This window comes from Lytechinus variegatus, chromosome 3 (assembly GCF_018143015.1).
Source record: "Lytechinus variegatus isolate NC3 chromosome 3, Lvar_3.0, whole genome shotgun sequence".
NCBI lineage: Eukaryota > Metazoa > Echinodermata > Echinoidea > Temnopleuroida > Toxopneustidae > Lytechinus > Lytechinus variegatus.
The window spans coordinates 46859451-46880082 of record NC_054742.1 but is presented as its reverse complement, the minus strand read 5'-3'; the positions used below and the strand labels follow the sequence as shown (position 1 = coordinate 46880082).

The following is a 20632-nucleotide window of genomic DNA, read 5'->3' as shown; positions in this document are numbered from 1 at the left end:
CCCTGATCTCACATACAAAGTACAGAGTGATACATATTTACCAGTGTTGGATTTATTGAAGTTTGTGTAAACTCCCATTGTATTCATAGTTTAACCATAGTGTAGAAATTTATTTTGTGAGGTATATATTGCCACTACTATGTGTCAGATATTGAGCTATATGTTTATCCCATATTCATAGAATTACCATTGTCTAGTTTCAGTTCATATGGTTGACCATATCATCTCTTCATAGTTCACATACTGAACATATGCATCATTTACCATGTAGTATATATACTAATCAAATTATTTATTAAGCCTTGTTTAACAGAATTGGTAGTATCAAATTTCAGGGAAAAACAGTCTGCATGGTGTGATATGTTGAACTATTTTTTAATGAAACTAATATTTTCATGGTTTCTTTTTCTTTCCCAGCTCGATCCCCACCTCCATTTTTTTCACTGTTTTTTTTTTCATTACTTGTGACATCTTCATCTGTCAGATTTTCACATTTGTCTTTCCCATTGCTATGTTTTAACCCTTTTATGCTTAAACCACAGTCATTTTGTACCAATGTGATATTTGCTTTCTGACATTTTCTCACATTTTTAACACCAGTCTAAGCTCTGAAATAATATGTTGTGCATAAGCAGTTAAATGCAGGATGCAAATGAGACGCAGATGTACTGTTTTCACCGTGACAGAAATCTACACATTTTATGAAAATGTGTACAGTGTTAGCCAAGTTTACTCTTTATTATTAACATACAGCATTAATTTTTGAAAGGAATTCAACTATACCGCTGCTTCATGTTCGGTGTAGACACTTTCATTGTGATTACTGCATTCACATATTTATGATCATCATAATGATTCCCCCAAATCAAATAAAGTATGTAATATGGATGCATAGTACTGTACATCAACATAGGGACAAGTCCCTTAAAATGTTGGCCAAACAAAAATTAGATGCTCCTGGTAGGCCCTACATTGGCTGTTAAAGTTTTGTTTATCTCAACAGGAATTAATGAATGATTTTCTTTTGTTTTCTATGGTACTACAGCTGTTTCTGTTAATGTCGCCAACTACAGAAGTATGCGCGCTAGCTACGGTGTAGAAAGTGCACCCGGTGAAAGGGCTGTTCCTATAAGGGTTAATTTGATGGTAACCCCTGGTGATTCAACAAAAACAATTACTGGGAATCGATTGTGGAAGGTGTCCGCTTTCGGAAGTGCATCTTCTGACGGCAGTGGTTCAAGGCAAGCTTAAATCACTGCGTTTCATAATTATTGTTCCCAAACTACTTTGATCCAAAATCATATGCGACTTGTGTCACTATAAAGTATTTGAACGTCATGAATAATTCCTTTTTGCATTATAGAACATTGTAAATACATATAAGTTTAACTCTTGGGGACCATGCAATCATCCAGAGTTTGGACCTATAGGGCACCTTATCTTGAATTTTACAATAGCACTTTGGGGGGAATTACTCCAAATACCATATTTCATTCACAAAAGGTAGTATTTATATGATTCTTTTAATCCGTAAGTGCAAATCGACTGATGGGGAATTTAGTGTAAAGGAAATTTGAACAGCATTTTCCACACTGTTTTTGCCCATTTCTTTATATTAAAGTGTAAGAGGCATTCTGTTGATATACATATGTAGAAAAAAAATTGAGGGGGAACCTATTGTCCTCAGAATGGGCATGTACTTGCCTTCATTATTGCCATAGTTTGGGGAGTTTCTCAAAAATAATGCATATTACCTAAAAGGAATGTTCTTTTGTATGCTTACAGTTTAAATCAATTTTTCATTTGATGCTGATATGTTTGTTGTAAGCAATTTAGAAAAATAATTTTGTCCCTTATTTGAATCTCTGTATATTTTTACTGGCAGGCTGAAGGATCAAAGCAAAAATCTGCAGCAAATCTTGTATTTCCCTTTTATTTCTGTTCAATAAATATTTTTAGGAGAAGCGAAATACCAAATATCCTGGATTCAGAATCCCAGCGTGTTTCCATGCGACCAAGTCAGGAGATGACATTGAGTGGAGATGTTGGGCTGCCTTTAGCTGAACATGTGGGTTGCAGACCTGGCTATGAGTACCTCTGCCTAGAATTTGCTCGTGGAGATAATCCCACCATGACATTTTCCATGAATTCCAATGTCATGTGCCGACAAATGGACTGCCAACCTGTTGGAGGTGAGATTCTTGTTTCTGACAGAATGGAGGAAATCTGAACTTTGTAGAGATAATCAGTAAAACACACTAGTAATGCATGATGTATGGTGTACGTAACTCCCAGAATTTTTGTCTCACCCACCTGAGGTGAAGGTGTGATAGAATCAGGGATCCAAATGTCATCCATCCGCAAGGGCGCCGGAAGCGGGGGCAGGAGGGGCACTTGCCCCCCAATGTGCCCCTAAAAGTAGAAAAATTATTAATTATTTAAGGACGAAAGTAAACGAAGGTACTTTTCTGCCTAAAAGTTGTGATTTCCATTGTCAAATATAAAAAAAAACTGCGGCTTTTTTCGCCCCCGATGGGTCAATTACATATCATAGTAAGCCTCGCGTCTTTTGACGAACATGTCCCTCTGTGAAACATACCTTTGATAAGCCCCCTTTCCATCTTATTACAGTGTGATAACGTTTAACCTTTTAATAAATACATTTCAGACTAAAACCGAATGGCAAATTGAAAGTGGTTCACCAATGCATGCTGGCTGTGTCGGCTAACAAACGTGCGGTCGCCCAGAAACGCTCAGACCGGACCCGATATCACTAACACACGTGAACGCTAGTTACTCAAGCAACATATGAAATCTATGCAGTCAAGCCCAGAGGCCCCTCAACAAATTGTGCAATATTTTCGCCCCGCGAAATTTTTTGACCGCGCTGTTCGCTGACTTTTTACTTTCAAGTCTTGCGCAACTTTTGAGACCAATTTTGCGTCACCCGGGTACATGGTTCCGAAATTACGCAACACTATGCAAGTGCATGTCAGACCAAAAATTGCTTAAAAACGTGATTTCGTGTACAAAGTCAATGCAAATTGTGTTTTCAACCAAAATTCATAAATGCATGATTATTTTTAGTTTTGCTGGTCTAAATGTAATTATTTTATGCTTTTTATGATAAAAGAAGAGTCCCCAACAAATTTCATTGAAAAAACAATGAAAAACAAAAGGTCAAAAAAACAAGGAAATACATAAGAAATTGCAAAAAACAATATAATACATAAGAAAATGATTTGATATTGCAATTTTTTTCATGTACACTTGCTAAGAATACCACAAAGAGTTTCTATACCAAAAATTAGTACATTTTGAGCTTTATTTAGGGAGTTAGAGGAAAAAGTATGATTTCGCATACTAATTACGCATAAATTAGCATAACCATGTAATAGCAATTCGCATGAAATAAATTACTATACGATCTTGTAGATTATGTCCAAGGCAACCCGCGTGCCAATTTTCGGCGCGATCGCGCGATCGACGGCCGAGATCTTAGGGGGGGCCTGGGAGGCCCCCCCCGGCCATATGAACTCCCAAAATACCCCGGCCTAGATAGGGATAACGTTTTTTTGCAATTCAGTTCCAGACAAGTTCTTGTCACAGGTTCATCATCTCTGAACGTCCATCCCAATCCACTTTCTTCCACAACAAGTTCTTGCATTCAAGAGGGCACTTGTATTTTTTCTATCAGATATTTTGACACATATTTTGGTATCATGGCCCAGCCTTTCTGTTCTTAAGTTACCTTCTATTGTCTCCACAGTCCATGTTTCTGAGCCATAGGCCTATATATACCTATATATATATATATACCTTCTAACTTATGTAAAGTTTATTGGTTGGCTAAGTGGTTCTAAACAAACCAGCATAATACATAGATATATATATTGAAGTAGTAAATCACAAAATCACGTGAGATATATGATGTTCCCTTTGATTCTTAATAATTCTCCAGATACTTCGAGGAGGCCTAATACCGGTAACACCGGTAGTACTGGCCATACCAGTAACACTGGTAGTTCTGGTAACACTGGGAATGCTGCTGATACAGCCAGATGGCAGCGGATGGGTGCCAATTTACAGGGGCTTGGAAGTGACACAATAGGTGCTTCACTGGAGATACATCCTCATGACACTACTTCAAGGATCACTGGAAGTGACCTGTGGAGGGTGGGAGCTTTTGGAAGTTCAAATAGAGAAGGCACTGGAAGCAGGTCAGTTCATGATAGTTTACGTTATATATTTTTACCATCATGCATGCAGGAGTGAAAAATCCCTTTTGAAGTTTGAAAATAGGGTCTTAAATGTATTTTTTACTTTAAAGTTGCCTACATTCCTTTCTGGGGCTAGGCTTCCCTTTCTAAATGAAAGTGATTTTGATCAGTCTGAATGATAATATTCCTCCACCAAAAGTATTCACACTGGATTAAAAATTTACTCACTCTAACCTAATGTGATTGGCATGGGGCAATCATTAAAAGTAAAGAGTATTACCCCATATCCCCTGATAATACCCTTTGTAATTTTCTGAGTATGGTTTTGCTTACTCACAAATCTTTACTGAAATGGAAGCCTTTGTTATAATTTAATAAGTTCTCTCGAGATTTCATACTATTAGGTAAAGCATTTCCTTTAATATGCCTCTTAAATATGATAAAGAAACTGTATATTTCTTGCCTGCTTTTTAAATTTTTAAACTGTCACCATAGCTTATATGAGAATATGGATCTATTTCATGAATTTTGGATGTGACGGAAAACGAGTATCATTATTCATTTTCCATTGTTTCAGATCACATAATCAAGGTCAAGTGTAATTTAGGGTCAATGAAATTTGATTATGTGCAATCAACTTTGAAATCTTAACCAAGGTTAAAGTTTTTGAATTGTCACCATAACTTTGAAAGTATAAGGACCAATTTCATTAGACTTAAACATAGGGGTAATAAAGTATCACTGATAAACTTGCATGAGCTCTTGAACACATGACCAAGGGCAAGGAACATCTAGGGTCAATGAACTTTGATCATTTGTGACTTTTGACCATGTTGTATCAACAAATATGATTATGAATTTACAAGATGATTTTTTATTGCATCAAACTTACATAATAGCGGTTTATTGAAAAAAAAAATAGATAAATGAAATTCAAGGTCACAAGGTGAAAGTCAAAGGTCAATTAGGGTCAATAAAATGAAATCAACTTTAGATTTTTTTTTTCAAGATAATATTGAAAATTATAAAATTTATTTTATGTTAAACTTGAATGTTATGAAAAGAGATATCAGAAATATTTTCAGATTACTGCGTCATGGTCAAAGCTTATTTCAGATCAAATTGACATATTAATATTCTTTCATTATTTTAATAGTACTTCATCAAATTACATGAAACTTATAATTATATGGAACTTTTATTTGATATAACTTATGTATTTATAAAAAGAATAACAAGTTTCTCAGTCAATGTTAACGGTCAGTGAACTTGATATTTTTTCAAAGTCAGCACTGCTGCTATATTAATTCGTGCAATGCAGGCGAGACTGCGAATTGCGTTCCACTTTTTATTCTTATCTATCAATGGATTTTGTTTGATTGGTATTATAGAAAAGGCCAAATACGAAACATCCTTGATGACCGAGCCATGAGGACGTCTATGGTACCTCGTCGTCCAATTACTCTGTCTGGGGATATTGGTACTCCCTTGAGTAGAAGATTGGGCTGTCTCCGTGGCTATGAGTACCTGTGCCTTGAATTTGATAAAGGGGATAGACCTTCTATGCCATTTAACATGGAATCAGGCATCATGTGCCAAGAAATGCCAAGTATAAACTGTGACACTTCAGACACAGGTAAGATAGTAATTATGCAATCTAATTTCACTTTTCACAATATTCACAAATTTTGAGTTGTATTTGAAGTTGATTACTCTCTTGAAGGTTGTTAATGAAAATTGAAGAATTAAGGTTTCATTCTGGATTATTTCTGGATTAAAAATATAGGCCCAAGCTCTGACTGCATTCTTAATGTTTGGAATCTGAATCGTTGAAGGCATTCAAACAATATTCAATTTTTTTTGTTACATTTTAAGGAAGAGTACAGCAACAAATTTCAAGATACCTCCAATTGCTGCCAGAAAAATGGTACCAAGGATTTGGCCAGATCATCACTAAAATTATTTTTACCATTCTAAACTACCCTCTTGATTGTAGTCAAAATTTTGAAGCAGTCTTTGAGCTGATTGTGGTTCCTGATGATTCTAAAAAAAATGTGATTGACCTCTGTGAGACAGAGAAAAAAGAAATCATGAAATTTTCTGATCTGTATTATTCATATTAAATTAGATTTGTTTACTTTGTTTTGCTACTATGTTTTATTAATAGCTGTATTTTGCCTTTTGTGAAATTTGTCATGTATGTTGATTACTTTGTAAGCAGTAATTAAAAGAAACGTTTAAAAAACCCAAACTATGAATTTAGTGCATTTTTTTACATTATATTGTATATATGGTCCTCACTTTCAAAATTGTCCTCTTATCAAAACATGTTGCCCATGAATAGCAAAATGAATTCCTGTGCATAACTCTCTGCCTGTATCTATGACAAATCATACACCAGGTCAGAAATTGCATATGAATTTGAACAAAGAAATAATCATAATAGACACTAAGTAAAATGATAACAGCAAGCGCTGCCTTTTCAAATTTGTTTTGACACTGTTGGATGAGCTGTTTTGGCAAAATATGTCATTTTACATGTTTAACCAGTAAATTGTGCCTGTGATGATACTGGCTTTTTTTTCAAAATTTGGTAGAAATTTTTCTCACTATAATTTCTCACAACTTTGGATATTGGACGAAATTTGAAGAGTTGTTGAGGCATTGGCAATTATTGCAGAGTCAGTCTATGGAGTCTACAATTTGATTGAAATACTGTTTAGTAAAGAGAAAGTACTCTGTGGAGTACTTTCACATCAGATCTCAACTGAGGTCTCCTCTAGATCTAGCTTTAGGATTAGGCTAGGTATGAAGTTAATCTTTTGTTTGTTTGTTTGTCTGCTTGAAATTTATTTCTGCGTTCCACATGTTCAACATAATACAACATAATCAATTATTACATAGATTTTACATATATATACATTTTAGACACGCGTATCATTTACAATCTCTTTCTGAATATAAAAAAAAGTATATGAAAAATATTATTTAACTAAATTTCAGAACGCAGGAGACCCTCGTCATGAGCGACCTGCTTGATGTTGACGACGGCCTCAAATTTTTAAATCATTAGCCATCTTAGTTGAAAGTGATTTATCTAAGCGCAACTCATTCCCAGGCCTGCATGATTCACAAAGGTGGTTTTGAATCTATGGTTTTAAACAATGGTGTTTCATGCAATTTCTATTCAATGCGAAATAGAAAGCATCCAATAATGAACAATTGAATAATGCACATTATAACCCAGCTGTTGTGTAAGTTTACCAGCCCCGAAAGTGCACTCATAAAAAAATGGGTTAATTAATGCTGGATAAAGCATTCATAAACCGTAGTTTCAAACCATGGTTTACATGTAATTCACTGTATTCTAGCCGTTTTGGTCTCAATAGCAGAGTGAGACTATAGGCGGCGCTTTTGCGACGACGGTGGCGGCATCAACACCAAATCTTAACCAAAGGTGAAGTTTTTGAAATGACAGCAACTTAGAAAGTATATGGACCTAGTTCATGAAACTTGGCCATAAGGTTAAAGTATTACTGAACATCCTGCCTGAGTTTCATGTCACATGACCAAGGTCAAAGGTCATTTAGGGTCAATGAACTTAGACCATTTTGGGGAATGAACATCAAAATCTTAACCTACGGTTTATGTTTCTGAAATGTCATCATAACTTGCATAGTAATTCCTCAAAAAGCTGTGTGCACCGAGAAGGTAGCCTAGCTTAGCCGGGTAATAATAGCAGGGCCCGCTGGGAGAACAGTTTTCGGAACTGAAGTGGCTACCCTGGGTAAATATACCTTTATTATTATTATTATTATTATTATTATAGCAGAGTGAGACTATAGGCGGCGCTTTTCCGACGACAGCGGCGGCGTCAACACCAAATCTTAACCTAAGGTTAAGTTTTTGAAATGACAGCATAACTTACAAAGTATATGGACCTAGTTCATGAAACTTGGACATAAGGTTAATCAAGTATTACTGAATATCCTGCGTGAGCTTCACGTCACATGACCAAGGTCAAAGGTCATTTAGGGTCAATGAACTTTGGCCAAATTGGGGGTATTTGTTGAATTATCATCATAACTTTGAAAGTATATCGGTCTAGTTCATAAGACTTGGATATAAGAGTAATCAAGTACCACTGAACATCCTGTGCGAGTTTCAGGTTGTATGATCAAAGTCAAAGGTCATTTAAGGTCATTGAACTTTGGCCATTTTAGAGGTAATTATTAGATTGCTGTCATAACTTTCAAAGTTTATAGATATAGTGTATGAAATGTGGATATAGGGGTAATCAAGTATCACTGACAAGTTTTAGGTCACATGGTCAAATGTCAATGACCGTAGTATTGTATCATTATATATCTCAAAACATATCTTTTCAATGGATAAAAAACTAACTTTGAACCAATGGTCCAATCTAAATATCTCGATTACTTTATTCTTATATACCTTTCACTATTTCTTCTTTAAGCGCATAGGGACATGCTATGCTATGTGTGATGCGCTATACAAGAATTGAGCATTATTATTATTATTATTATATGAATGGTGTTTTTTGTGAATATTTTTTTTATATTAGTTTTCAAAGTCAGCACTGCTGCTATATTGCAGAAAAAAAGGCTAAAAAAACAGCATGTTGCTCCACAGTCTGACAATGCATCACCTATTGGTGTAGTTCTATGAGACGTCTTCTTTCTCTCACATCTCGTGGATGAACAAAGCTTGCCTTGCGAATCACTGAATGGGAATTCCCACATCCCTGTATCTATGTTGCACTCAATGTGTGTTTCTTTCGGTGCCGTTCTCATGCATGCAGCCACGCGTTGCTTAAAGAACTTGTCAGGGGAAAGATTATTTCATGAGAAAGTTTTGTCAGGGATTTTCACTTTCACTGATGACTTATTTCCCCTCGAAGGATTTGCAGGAGTTTGTAAACAATAATGAAAATCACTCCCATTTTGTTTCATGAAATGCTGTCCAGAATACCACTTCAAGATGTCACTTCGGAGTGGTCAATCAACCCTGACAATATCTAGATGCCACTTATTGAATTTACACTTTCATCATATCAATACATATACCTCAGGATTTGGGTACATGCAAGCAATTGAAAAAAAGAACTTTAGATTGTTATTTGTATCAATATTATTATGAAGGTAGCAGTAGAAGTAGCAGTAATAGTACTAAAAACACTACTAGTAATATTAATAGTAGTAGGAGTAGTAGTAGTAGTGGTAGTAGTAGTAGTCGTAGTAGCAGTAGTAGTAGTAGTAGTAGTAGTAGTAGTAGTAGTAGTAGTAGTAGTAGTAGTAGTAGTAGTAGTAGTAGTAGTAGTAGTAGTAGTAGTAGTAGTAGTAGTAGTGGTTGTGTAGTCTTTATTTTTATAGTATATTATTTATTATTAGTAGTAGTATTGTGGTTATTATTTTTCTATTATATATGTTCATTAGCTATATTCATCATATTTTGAGAAGAAATTTTGATTTTCAGGTGGATGGTCAGGGAAGGAGTGCAACCAAAGAGGATACTGAAACAGGTGGAGGAGAGTAGAATTGAAAGAGAGAGAGAGGGGGGGGGGGGGGGGGGGTAAGCCAATAAGGATATAGATGGTGGAATTTAAGGGCAAGATAATGAATTCACCATATTTTGTGTGTAGACCAGCTTTAAAACTGGGATGATTAATATTACTGATATTATTACTGTTCATCTTATTGTTTTTATTTTTATTTTTATTATCATCATCATCTTCATATCCATCATCATTATCATTATTTTATTATTATCTACCTAATAACTTTGCAAAGGGGTAGTCAACACTAGTGAGAAACCCAGGGAGAAAAATAGGTTTAATTTCATCAACAATTGATCAAATCTTCATATATGTTCGGGAAGGGGGGGGGGTGTTAATAATGGGAGAGGATACAAAATATTCCTCAAGGTATGTATAATTGTTATTATAATCAAGAACATATAAAAGCTATAGGATAAGGAAGGTCACAATCATTCTATCATTAATATCATTGCTATCATTCTGATTTCCCTTGTGCCCCTATATACCCATAGGACATGAAGTGGAATCTGGAACTGTTGCTAGGTGGTCTCAAATCGCCCCTGGTTACAGAAGGAATCGTAACCGGGTCACTGCCACAGTAGACGTAACCCCTCATCCTGATACAGACTTAATCCATGGCAATAATCTGTGGAGGGTTGGAGTCTTTGGTAGTGAGCGTTCAGACGGATCTGGACGAAGGTAATGGTTTATTGCAACTTAGTTCTGCTTGTACAACTGTACCGGTACCCCAAAACATGTTTGTGAAACCATGAATTTCTTGAGTTTTCAGTTAATGCTTGTTTTTGTGAATGAATGTTGACTTAAGAACATTAATAGCACTAGCGTTGACTTTTTATTTTAGGAAACATTTCCAGATTGAGAAAGTATAAATCTGATACCTGAAAATGGTATAGACATATGAGCAGAAGTTGCAACGTGACAATATGAATGGCTCGTGGTGTAATATCAATAAAGGAAAGCTATTTAAACTTAATATATGAACATTCAATTCTTTTTTATCTTCTCACTTTTGAATGATCTTTGAAGGTTTCATTGGTTGTACAAATTATGTTAAAGAGAGATGGAAATGTAAGGTGAAAAAAATATGAATAAGAGAGAGAGAATCGTTCTAGATGGGAAAATAGCTGAAGTCCTAAAATGATTGTAAATCGATAAAGGAGCAGTGAATGGGTTGAAAATTATCAACAGCAACGCGTAAATGTAATTTCTGAACGTTTCCATGGTGAAGAAGAAGAGTGTAAAAGGTAAATGTCATGAGAAGTTGCTACATTTTGGGCAGCTTGACTGTCACTCATTAGGAAGTTTTCTTTGTTAATGAAAACTATTGATCGGCAACACTGTTCTATTCATAATTTTAGATGGCACCAGAGTATTCATTAGCATGTAGTAAGTAACTATAAAATGTTAGCAAACTTAAAAAGGGGCAATTCTGTTGGCAATATTGTGAAAGTTCTGACTCTCATGATGCATTCACAGGAATGGAGAAGTCCGAGACATCCTCGATTACTCTGGGCGTGGCCGAACCCTTCAGCCTCCGAGAGGAAGCAATCAAAACATCATCGAGCTCTCTGGTTCTTTCAATTTCCCTGATGGATGCACAAGAGGATACCGCTATTTGTGTATAGAGTTTGATAAATCAGAGAATCCCAGCATGGATTTTTCCATGAGTCGGCCAGATCCAGGCTGTATGGAACAGCAATGTGATGGTAAGTTCAACCTTTCCCTCAATAATCTGCACATTTAATTTTTTCTTTAAAAGAAGAAAGGAATAAGTAAGTACCTCCCTTGATTTTTAAAATTATTTAAGGGGGCTTGTTATACTCTTTTGATAGAAACTGGCCACTTTGGTGAGACAGTATTGTCCTCAACTTCCCCCAGCCCCCCCATAAAAAAAACTTTCCTTAGAATCTTCTTGTTGAGAATCAGAAAATATGGACAACATTTAATTATTTTAATTCATATTTGACAGCAAAAAAAAGTTTGTAAAGTAGCCTTAAAAATAAATACACTGAAGGTTTTCAACATGCACTCATTGGAGTAATATCGCATGAATAACTAGAAAGGTAGAGCAAAAGAATTCTATTATATATTGTTTAGGTCTAGAGTACTTGCCATTCATGTGATTTTCCTATGATGAGTGCATGTCCGAAAGCTTCAGTATGTCCGTCTCTTAAGGCTATTTTACAATTTTGCAGTACCAAACACTTATAGGTCATCATTTTGCATCTATTTGAATAAAAGTATCTAAACTTCAATTGCAGGAAGGGTTAATAATTGTGAAATGGAAAAAGTGTATGCATTGCGACTGACAAGAATCTTTCTGTTCACAAAAGATACCTGACCAATGGGACTGACGAAAAAAAATTTGTCCACAAAAGATAGCTGAATTGGATTACTAAAAGAAGCCTATTTACTTGAAACTTCTCTGTGAAAGTGATTTTTGCAGGTTATTACATTTGCAAAGGTATTTCAATTTTACGGATCTATCAAAATGTGAAGTGGGTTTGATGGTACACCATGTATCTTTCGTGGGCTTTTGGTCCTGAAAAGGTGTACGGTGAAACCCACACACATCTTCTCCTTTGCCATGAAAACCTTTTGAAGTTGGATCAATTGAAAACCTTTTGAAGTTGGATCAATTAAAAAGTAAGTTATTCATTGGCTACATGTATGTCTTTCTTTTAATTGAGGATGATTTTGAAAAAGGCCATACATTTTAAACGAATAACAATTCTGTATATTGTTAATGACTTGTCCTACACATTTGATCAAATACAGGACCCAGGGTAGATCCAGGGGGTTCTGGTACAAGTGGTGGTAGCGGTGGTAGCCATACTGGTAGTAGTGGTGGAAGCCATGGAGATACATCAGTTGAAATCACTGGCCTGTCATGGGCACCAGTGAGGAGTCGTGGAAGTAATTTCTTTGACTCTGCGGAAGCTACCGTCAACCTGAACTTTGAACCAGGCCCGACATTCGAAGGTTCAAATCTGTGGAGGATGGGAGTTTTCGCAAGTCCTGATTCTGAGGGCCAGACAGATCGACAAGATGAAACCGAGCAGATCCTCAGTAGTGCAGACAGATCAAGGACCATTCAACAGAGAAGGGGAAATACATTCCAAATAAGCAATCCTCGGTAAGAATTAGCGCTGTAATTCATCCAGTTAGGTCTGCTTTACTTTATCCAAAGACTAAGACATAGCCAAAAACCCACGACCCTTTGCTTAAAAGGCAAGGGTCAGAACCACTACACAGTGCCACTTCCTTGTTTCTTAGGGTGTTTTTCCAAGACCAGGTTTTTCTTGAGGCTTCCTTGAAATAGGATATATCACCAAAAGAATAATTTGATAAAATATTTAATAAGTTTTAATTTATTAAAATTCAGGGACATCACTTGGACAGTAGCAAGAAAATAAAACATGGGAAAGGGGCACTTTTTAAGGGTAGGTATAGAATGCAAAAAAAAAATAAAAAAAACCTAATTCATAATAGTCTAATATGCAAAAAGCTATATAATTTGCATCGACTGTGGGACATATGTAACGAGACCCATGAAAGGAAATCACTACCTTGATAAAAACCTGATAAAAAGTCCAAATTCGAACTGAGATCCCTATAACCCCACATTTCAAACCTGAACCAAAATCCCCAATGAAGGGTAAACAGTGCTTGTATGAAAATCACAATTAGTCATAATGAAATTTCTGTTTATGTCGCTTTTTTTCAGGATGATTCTCGAGGATAGTGTCCACTTTTTGATTTGATGCCCATTGTAGGCTTATTGAGAATTCAGGCCCTATGCACCCATTAATTTTTCTATATGATTATAATTTACAAATATTTCAAAGAGGGGGCCCTTTGCAACATAGACAAATATCAAACATGGTGACATATTCAAATAGAAACAAGAATAGCACATAAATACAAATATAACTGCTTATGTACATCAGTTCATAGAATAAACATGTTAATATGTTAGCTGTGTGCGCTATGAACACCTAGCTTAGCCGGGTAATATAGGAGCGCCTTGAGCACCTAACAAGGTGGATATGTGTGCAATATAAATACCCTACATTATTATTATTAATATGGGGGAAAAAAGGTATGATACCGTACAAATGAAGTCCCTTTTACATCTCGGATGTCGTTTGCCATTTTTTCTACTTCTGTTTAAGTTGTTTCATGTTTTCTATGAATGGCAGCCATTCAAGAAATTCAGACGAGTCTAATTAGTCTGAGGCAAAAAATTAATCTGGTAGAAAGTGAGGGTTGCATGGACATCTTACATGAAAGTGTATTATACTTACAACATCGTATAAAGAAAAATGCTAAAATTTGAGATATTAGAAAATAATTTCTTGTGCATTTCATGCTAAAATTGTATAATTCCCTTTACTCTGCAGTGTGAATATCTCTGATGCTGGATGTGAAGGAAAGATCTACTTATGTTTTGAGTTTGGCCAGGCCAGGAATCCCAACCCGTCCTTCAGCATATCAGGCCCGCATGGTAATGGACAGACAAGGATATCATGTAAAAGGCAGACTTGTAGAATAAGTAAGTTTATGATGTTGATGGGACTTCTCCAGATACCTTTTCTTAACACTCAGCATTGAAACTGATGTATCCTTAAATGACAGTCTAGAACATCTTGTCGTGCATAGATAATTGACCATCGATTTCTGTAGTTATTTTCATTCATTGAAATGTATTCATGATATTTAATGAATATCATATTGATTAAATATTTACAAATTTAAAGAAAGGAAACTAAAAATAAAGTGTTTTTTAAATCAAACTCTGAAGAAATGTAAAAGAAAAAAGAAGGTACCAGTGAGAATTACCAATTGAATTGAAACAGAAAACAGAGAAATTGACATGGACTGGAATAAGCAATAAGATTAATTTTTTCATGCACAAATTTAAAAAATAATCTTGTCACCTTTTGAGGGATTCTCCCACCTGATTGTGCTCTTGACTTGGCTACCCTTGATAGAAACCATTTGCTACAACTATAGTATGTCCACATGTTCAAAGAGTAAACATGTTTAGCATTTCATTAGAACAAAATTGAGTTATTTCAAAGTTCATATAATAAAATACAAAAGAGATGGTGAGTCAGTGATGTCATTGATTCCCTCATTTGTAATGTGAATTTGCAATGTGCTCATATGGTTTAGGAAATGAAGTGAAATCTCTAAATGCTGGTTCTAGGACAAATCCCCCCCCCCGACAACTACCTCCAGACAATTACCCCCCGGACAGTTGTCCTGATCCCCTAAATGCTATTACTTATTACAAAATTTGTTGAAATTTTCATGATTGTGATTGTTTGATATTTCATTATAGATTTACGATATCTTTTGAAGTGGATTTTATATGTATGTGTTTTAAAATCATTGTGTTTATAAATCATTGCAGAATGTAGCTACAAATTAAATTATTACATTTTGTTTGCTTTATCAGCAAAATCAGTTTATGTGATGAAGGTCACCCCAACCTCATCTAACCCTCAGATAGTAGCACAGGATGATAATGATGTACGATTTAATGTCGAGGTCAGATTCGATCGGCCGAGGACTATGAGCATTACGGTAAGTTGATTTTTCTCTTTAAAGGAAAAGAGTGATGCACACAAACAGAGAATTAACAATAGGCATAAGCTTAAATCCCCTTTTACAATCATTTTAGAATCATCTCATAGTTAGATTGAAATTAATCAATTACTTCAAAGTTGAGAGGGTAGAGATGAATTGAGAATTGAACAGAATTTATAATAAATCAAATGGTCATTAGATGAAGTTGCCAACATAATGCATAGAAAGATGATCAGATCCTTCAGTTCTTTACATAAAATTGGAAGAAGACAGAATACCAAGTTTCAAATTGGCAATATTAAACAGAAAGTAGACCAAATGGATAGTAGACAAAATGGGTAATGTGATATTAAGAAATAGATCTGAGAAAAATAACAAGTCTTAAAAGGCCAAGTTTACTTCTGAGTTTTGACATATTAAAAACAAATCATTTTTCAGGGATTTACATGTTGACCCCCCCCTCATGGGCATTGCTGGAGGCATTATGTTTGTGGGTTGTCCTTCCGTCCATCCCATTTCTGTCCCATGATAAATTGAGAACTCTTTGATGGATTGACTTCACATTTGGATCATGTGGGAGTGACAATTGACTGGATTAGGTTTAGGGGTAGAAAGTCAAATGTTGAAGGTCATAGGGGTCATTACATACCTTAAATGCCTTCTCATGATAACTCAAGAACCATATTTACTTTAAACTTGAGTCATGTATGCATATTGGAGTAAGGGTGATCCAATACTTTTCGCAGGTCAGGGGTACAAGTTCATAAAGGGCATTATGTATCTTAAATTGCCTTGTACTTGAGATATCTCATTGATTATTTGAGGTAACAACTTTAAAAATGGAAGATGTTTGCTTACTGGAGTGACAATAATCTGATATAGATTTGGTTGGACAGACATCGAAGGTCGAAGGTCACATTTATATTCAAACAAACACATTCATATTCAAACATATGATTTTTTTTACAACAGTACTAAAGAACAGTCTGAAAGACTGCATGATTTCAAACTGGGTTTATGTATGTATGCAAGCATATTGACAATAATAACATATCAAAGATGTTGTGGGCTTCCTATCCTTGGAGAATAGCAAACTAGTGTAGGAAATTAAATGGCTTATTTATTTGCTGTTTCTTAATGTTCCTAACTCTACATACTGAATGTTTAGTTCCAATAAGTTGCATCATCCAAAGGTGAATTATACCCCAATACTAATGTCAGAAATATGATGCTGTAGACCTGTAAAGCTAAATGGTGACTTTATCATACAGTTAAAGGTCAAGCTCACATATTATGTTGAATCCATGAATGTCTTCTTATTCTATTTAGATGAATAAGAATTATATGTAATATAAGAAGTGATTCTCTTTAATAACTATGAGATTAACAACATGATTAGATTAATTTGATGGTTATAGTTCAAATCTGGCAGTGGCGGGGGCTTAAATTTTGCCTGTGTGCAGTTGAGAATCCATTTTGTTTACCAATCTATTTTGACAATGCAAGTTTGACATTTTTATGATTTTTTACCAATTGTTACAGGGTACTGATCTCTGGAGAATGGAGGCCTGGGCTTCAAATTCCAATAGAGCAAGTGGAAGGAAACTATCTCACTCCACACAGATCCTGAATAGTGACTTTGTACGGGATACTGTGGTCACCAAGGGTACCGACAGTTCAAGGATTGGTGACTTTTCGTTTACGGTACATGCCAAAATATTTTGTAATAGATTGGTGTACCAGAGTGGTAATTGGTCCATTCTTGTCTGTGTGTCATTGACAGTGCAAGGGGTTGGATGGTTATAGCTGCATGCATTCAGGGCTTATTTCAAACGATGTACCAACATTTTGCCATTTTGGTGCAACCATTGTACTAGGGCTCAACAGCTGATCAAAGTCAATGTTTTTGTGGGAGTTACTTATCAAATGAGCAGACACAGAATCATGTTCTCTATGAAATGGCTCCAAGTATCCGATACTCAGAGCTGCAAAGTAGAATAGATTTTTTGTATTTAGGACTGTAAAATGAGAAGAAAACTGCTATCTAAAGTTTCAGCTTTATGTCTTGTCCTATGGTATTTATTTAAGAATAGTGATTTTCCCCACCAAAATACTGATTTTCAGCTCTAAAAATACTGAAATGTTCCTGTTCAGGTTGGTAGCTCTGGATATTGCTTTTGATTTTATAGCACGAGTTAGGCTAGGCCAGCTTGTCAGTGTCACCACACTTGGGCTTCTGGTGTGCCTTACTATTTGTACCCGCACAGACATGAATCTCAAATAGAGATTCGCATGATTTTTGTATTTTATTCATTAGAGACTCATGCGATATGATACTTATATCTTGTCTGCATATATTTCTTTTTTGTAGGTATCATATGATAAAGACAAAAGTGTAGATTGTAGCATCTGAAAATTCTGAAGTTATGATAACCTCCTTGGACATCTCCTAGTGGAGAACAATGAACTGTCCAAAATAGCCTTCATAACCTTTGTCCATTACTTGCTACCTTATTAAATTTCAATGGACAAAGGCTTTTTGCAACTTATGAGGGCTTTTTTGGACAGTTCATTTTTCTCCACTAGGAGATTCCAAGGAGGTTATCATAACTTCAGATGTTGTAGTAAGTATGTAGGAAAAATACCACCAGTTAAAAGATATGATTTTTCATGTGTGTATATATATATATATATATATATATATGTGTGTAAGTCATTCTTGGCTTCATTTATTTGGTACCTATAGTAGGCATATTGTTATCTCACAGGAAGAATGTTTAATCTCCAAATAAATCACATCTCAGATGTACAAAATTTTTCATCTTCCCCATTCAACAAGTCTGATCAATGTAATACAGGGATCTATATGTAGACTTCAAACAAATTATAGGAATTCATGATTCCAAATACAAAATGTAGGACGGTTAAGATTTTAGGTGCAGTTGGGTTTGCTATTATGCACATGGTGACTGGAGAAGGAATGAAATATAATGAAATCACTTCTCATGATGTGAACTCACATTTCATTTCAGAACCTCGAACATAGAATTGATATGAGACCCGATGTGACATGTAAGCAAGTGAAGTTCCTGTGTGTCAAGCTGCATAAGGACAATCCACACCCAGATTTTGAACTTCAAGTGAGAGATAACAACCCTGATTTCCTCATGGGCTGCCTCAAACTCCAGTGTGAAGGTAAGACAATTATCATTTGATGATACTATGTGCACCGCCCAATTAAAAAAACACATGATAAGCCAGGGAATACAAACTCATTTCAAGGAGCTTATTTTGAAGCTTCAAGAAGATAATATGGCTTGTCAAAACTGATCAACAAAATCCCATTATGAAATGAACTACTTGTTTCAATGTTGTAGCTCATAGATTTTTTTTTAGTTTGAACCTAGAGATTAATATGTACAAGCATGAAATGTTGAAAAGGAGTCAGATCTGTTGAAACTCTCAACAAGCAGGAGAAAAATATTCTTTTTTTTTCTCTGTAATCCTCATAAGAGGTACTTTATTTGTTCACCTGATATTTGCAATCGTTTTTACAAAGTCGCATACACAAATATACATAGATAAAATAAGGAAAAGGAACTAAAGAATTGAAAGAAACTTTGAGACTTGCTTTATATCAAGTCTCTTCTGATTACATTTTCGTATCAAATAATTTCGAATTTCTGCCTTTAGATCTTTGATATTAAAGATAAAAGGTATGAGTCTTATGTTTGTCGTTTTCAAAACATTTTCTAATATAATTTCTATAAATTACAAATTGTGAAAAATTTATAATAAGGTTAACCATATTCATTTCTTTTTTTCTATTTCATGACCTATTACAATAATTTTTTCGTTCAAAACAATCTTAACATCGAACAAAGCATTTATTAATTTAGAAACAATTTTCCAAAAAACTGTTACCACTTGACAGGTAAAAAGAAGATGAATACTGTTTTCTGGAACTTTACAAATATTACATAAAATATCATTTTTAGTTTTCCATTTGCAAAGGTTGTCTTTACTTGGTAGTATTCTATGAAGTAATTTAAAATTAAACTGTTTAATCCTGTTGTCGTTTATAAAATAAAGTTTAAACTCTAATAATCGTTTCCAATTGAATTCAAGAGGCAAGCTAAAGAAATCGTTCCAAAAATGAATACAAGGGAGGTCCCTTTTTTCCTTTTTGATCATTAAATGATAAAAATGTTTGGCTTTCATGCCATTGATTTCTATACAGTCACCTGTTGATATTTCAATAGTGCTGGATTTCGATGACATGCTATTTACGTTTCGTGCACTATTACGTAATTTGTCAAGCCAGATCTTCGGGAACGCATTTTTTATTTTCAACAATTCAAAGGTAGAAAGTAATTCTCTTTCTTTAAAAACAGTGCATATTGAATCTATCTTCTTCCAATCACCACCCGTTAGGATTTGATTAACTTTTAAAATATTGTTTTTTATCCAGTTAGGAAAATATAATACATCTTTTTATACTTTATGTTACTATTGTACCAAATAATTTCGTTTTCAATATTCGTTACTTTAAACATATCAATATACTTTAAATCATCCCATGAACAGAACATGCTTTTTCATACAAATACGATACATATCACTCTTTTTGCAATTAAAAGTCAAACAAAGAGGGAAATCCCCGCCAATTTTCTGGGTCCAATGTTCAAACAGGGTTTTCCAAGCACTGTCTTCTCCTGTCAAATATTTATTGATCCATGACAGACGTAGTGATCGACATTTAGTCTTTAAGTCAACCATTCCTAATCCCCCTTCTTTTTCAGGATTATGACATACATTACGTTTCATCATTTCTTTTTTGGAATTCCACGAGAAATTGTAAACTAGTTTATTAATATCTTTGATTAAAAAATATTCTTAAAATAATCTTTTTATCAAAACATTGTATTCTATTGGATTTCTTTGCTTTATATTGTTTGTAACATTTATAGGTAGATGAAAAAAAACTTGACACTGCATTTCAAACTTTACTCATGTATGTGTATTGATGTGGACTCATGCTATGATGATCAAATTAATTGATATTTAAGTTGAAACCAATATACAATGAAAATGAAAAAAATGGAAATCCATATTTTATTATCCTAAAGAGAAATTTGAGAATTAAAATATTCCCAAAATTCATTTTGCCCAATTAGAACTACAATGTAAAATATCTTGCAGAGCAAATTAATTTGTCACTTCTTTTTGTTCAAGTTCT

The 20632-nt window shown here is 34.7% G+C and overlaps 1 protein-coding gene across 1 annotated transcript in view; it reads left to right on the top strand.

Annotated features, from left to right (window-relative positions):
* The window catches only part of LOC121412045, a 68019-nt gene that overhangs the window by 45055 nt on the left and 2332 nt on the right, over positions 1 to 20632 (top strand). Inside the window, exons 12-22 of the mRNA XM_041604955.1 lie at positions 1046 to 1241; positions 1960 to 2192; positions 3962 to 4220; positions 5612 to 5856; positions 10290 to 10476; positions 11275 to 11504; positions 12577 to 12934; positions 14202 to 14353; positions 15263 to 15390; positions 16936 to 17097; positions 18426 to 18588. Coding sequence (XP_041460889.1) covers positions 1046 to 1241; positions 1960 to 2192; positions 3962 to 4220; positions 5612 to 5856; positions 10290 to 10476; positions 11275 to 11504; positions 12577 to 12934; positions 14202 to 14353; positions 15263 to 15390; positions 16936 to 17097; positions 18426 to 18588 — 2313 coding nt within the window. The remainder of the gene's footprint in view (positions 1 to 1045; positions 1242 to 1959; positions 2193 to 3961; positions 4221 to 5611; positions 5857 to 10289; positions 10477 to 11274; positions 11505 to 12576; positions 12935 to 14201; positions 14354 to 15262; positions 15391 to 16935; positions 17098 to 18425; positions 18589 to 20632) is intronic.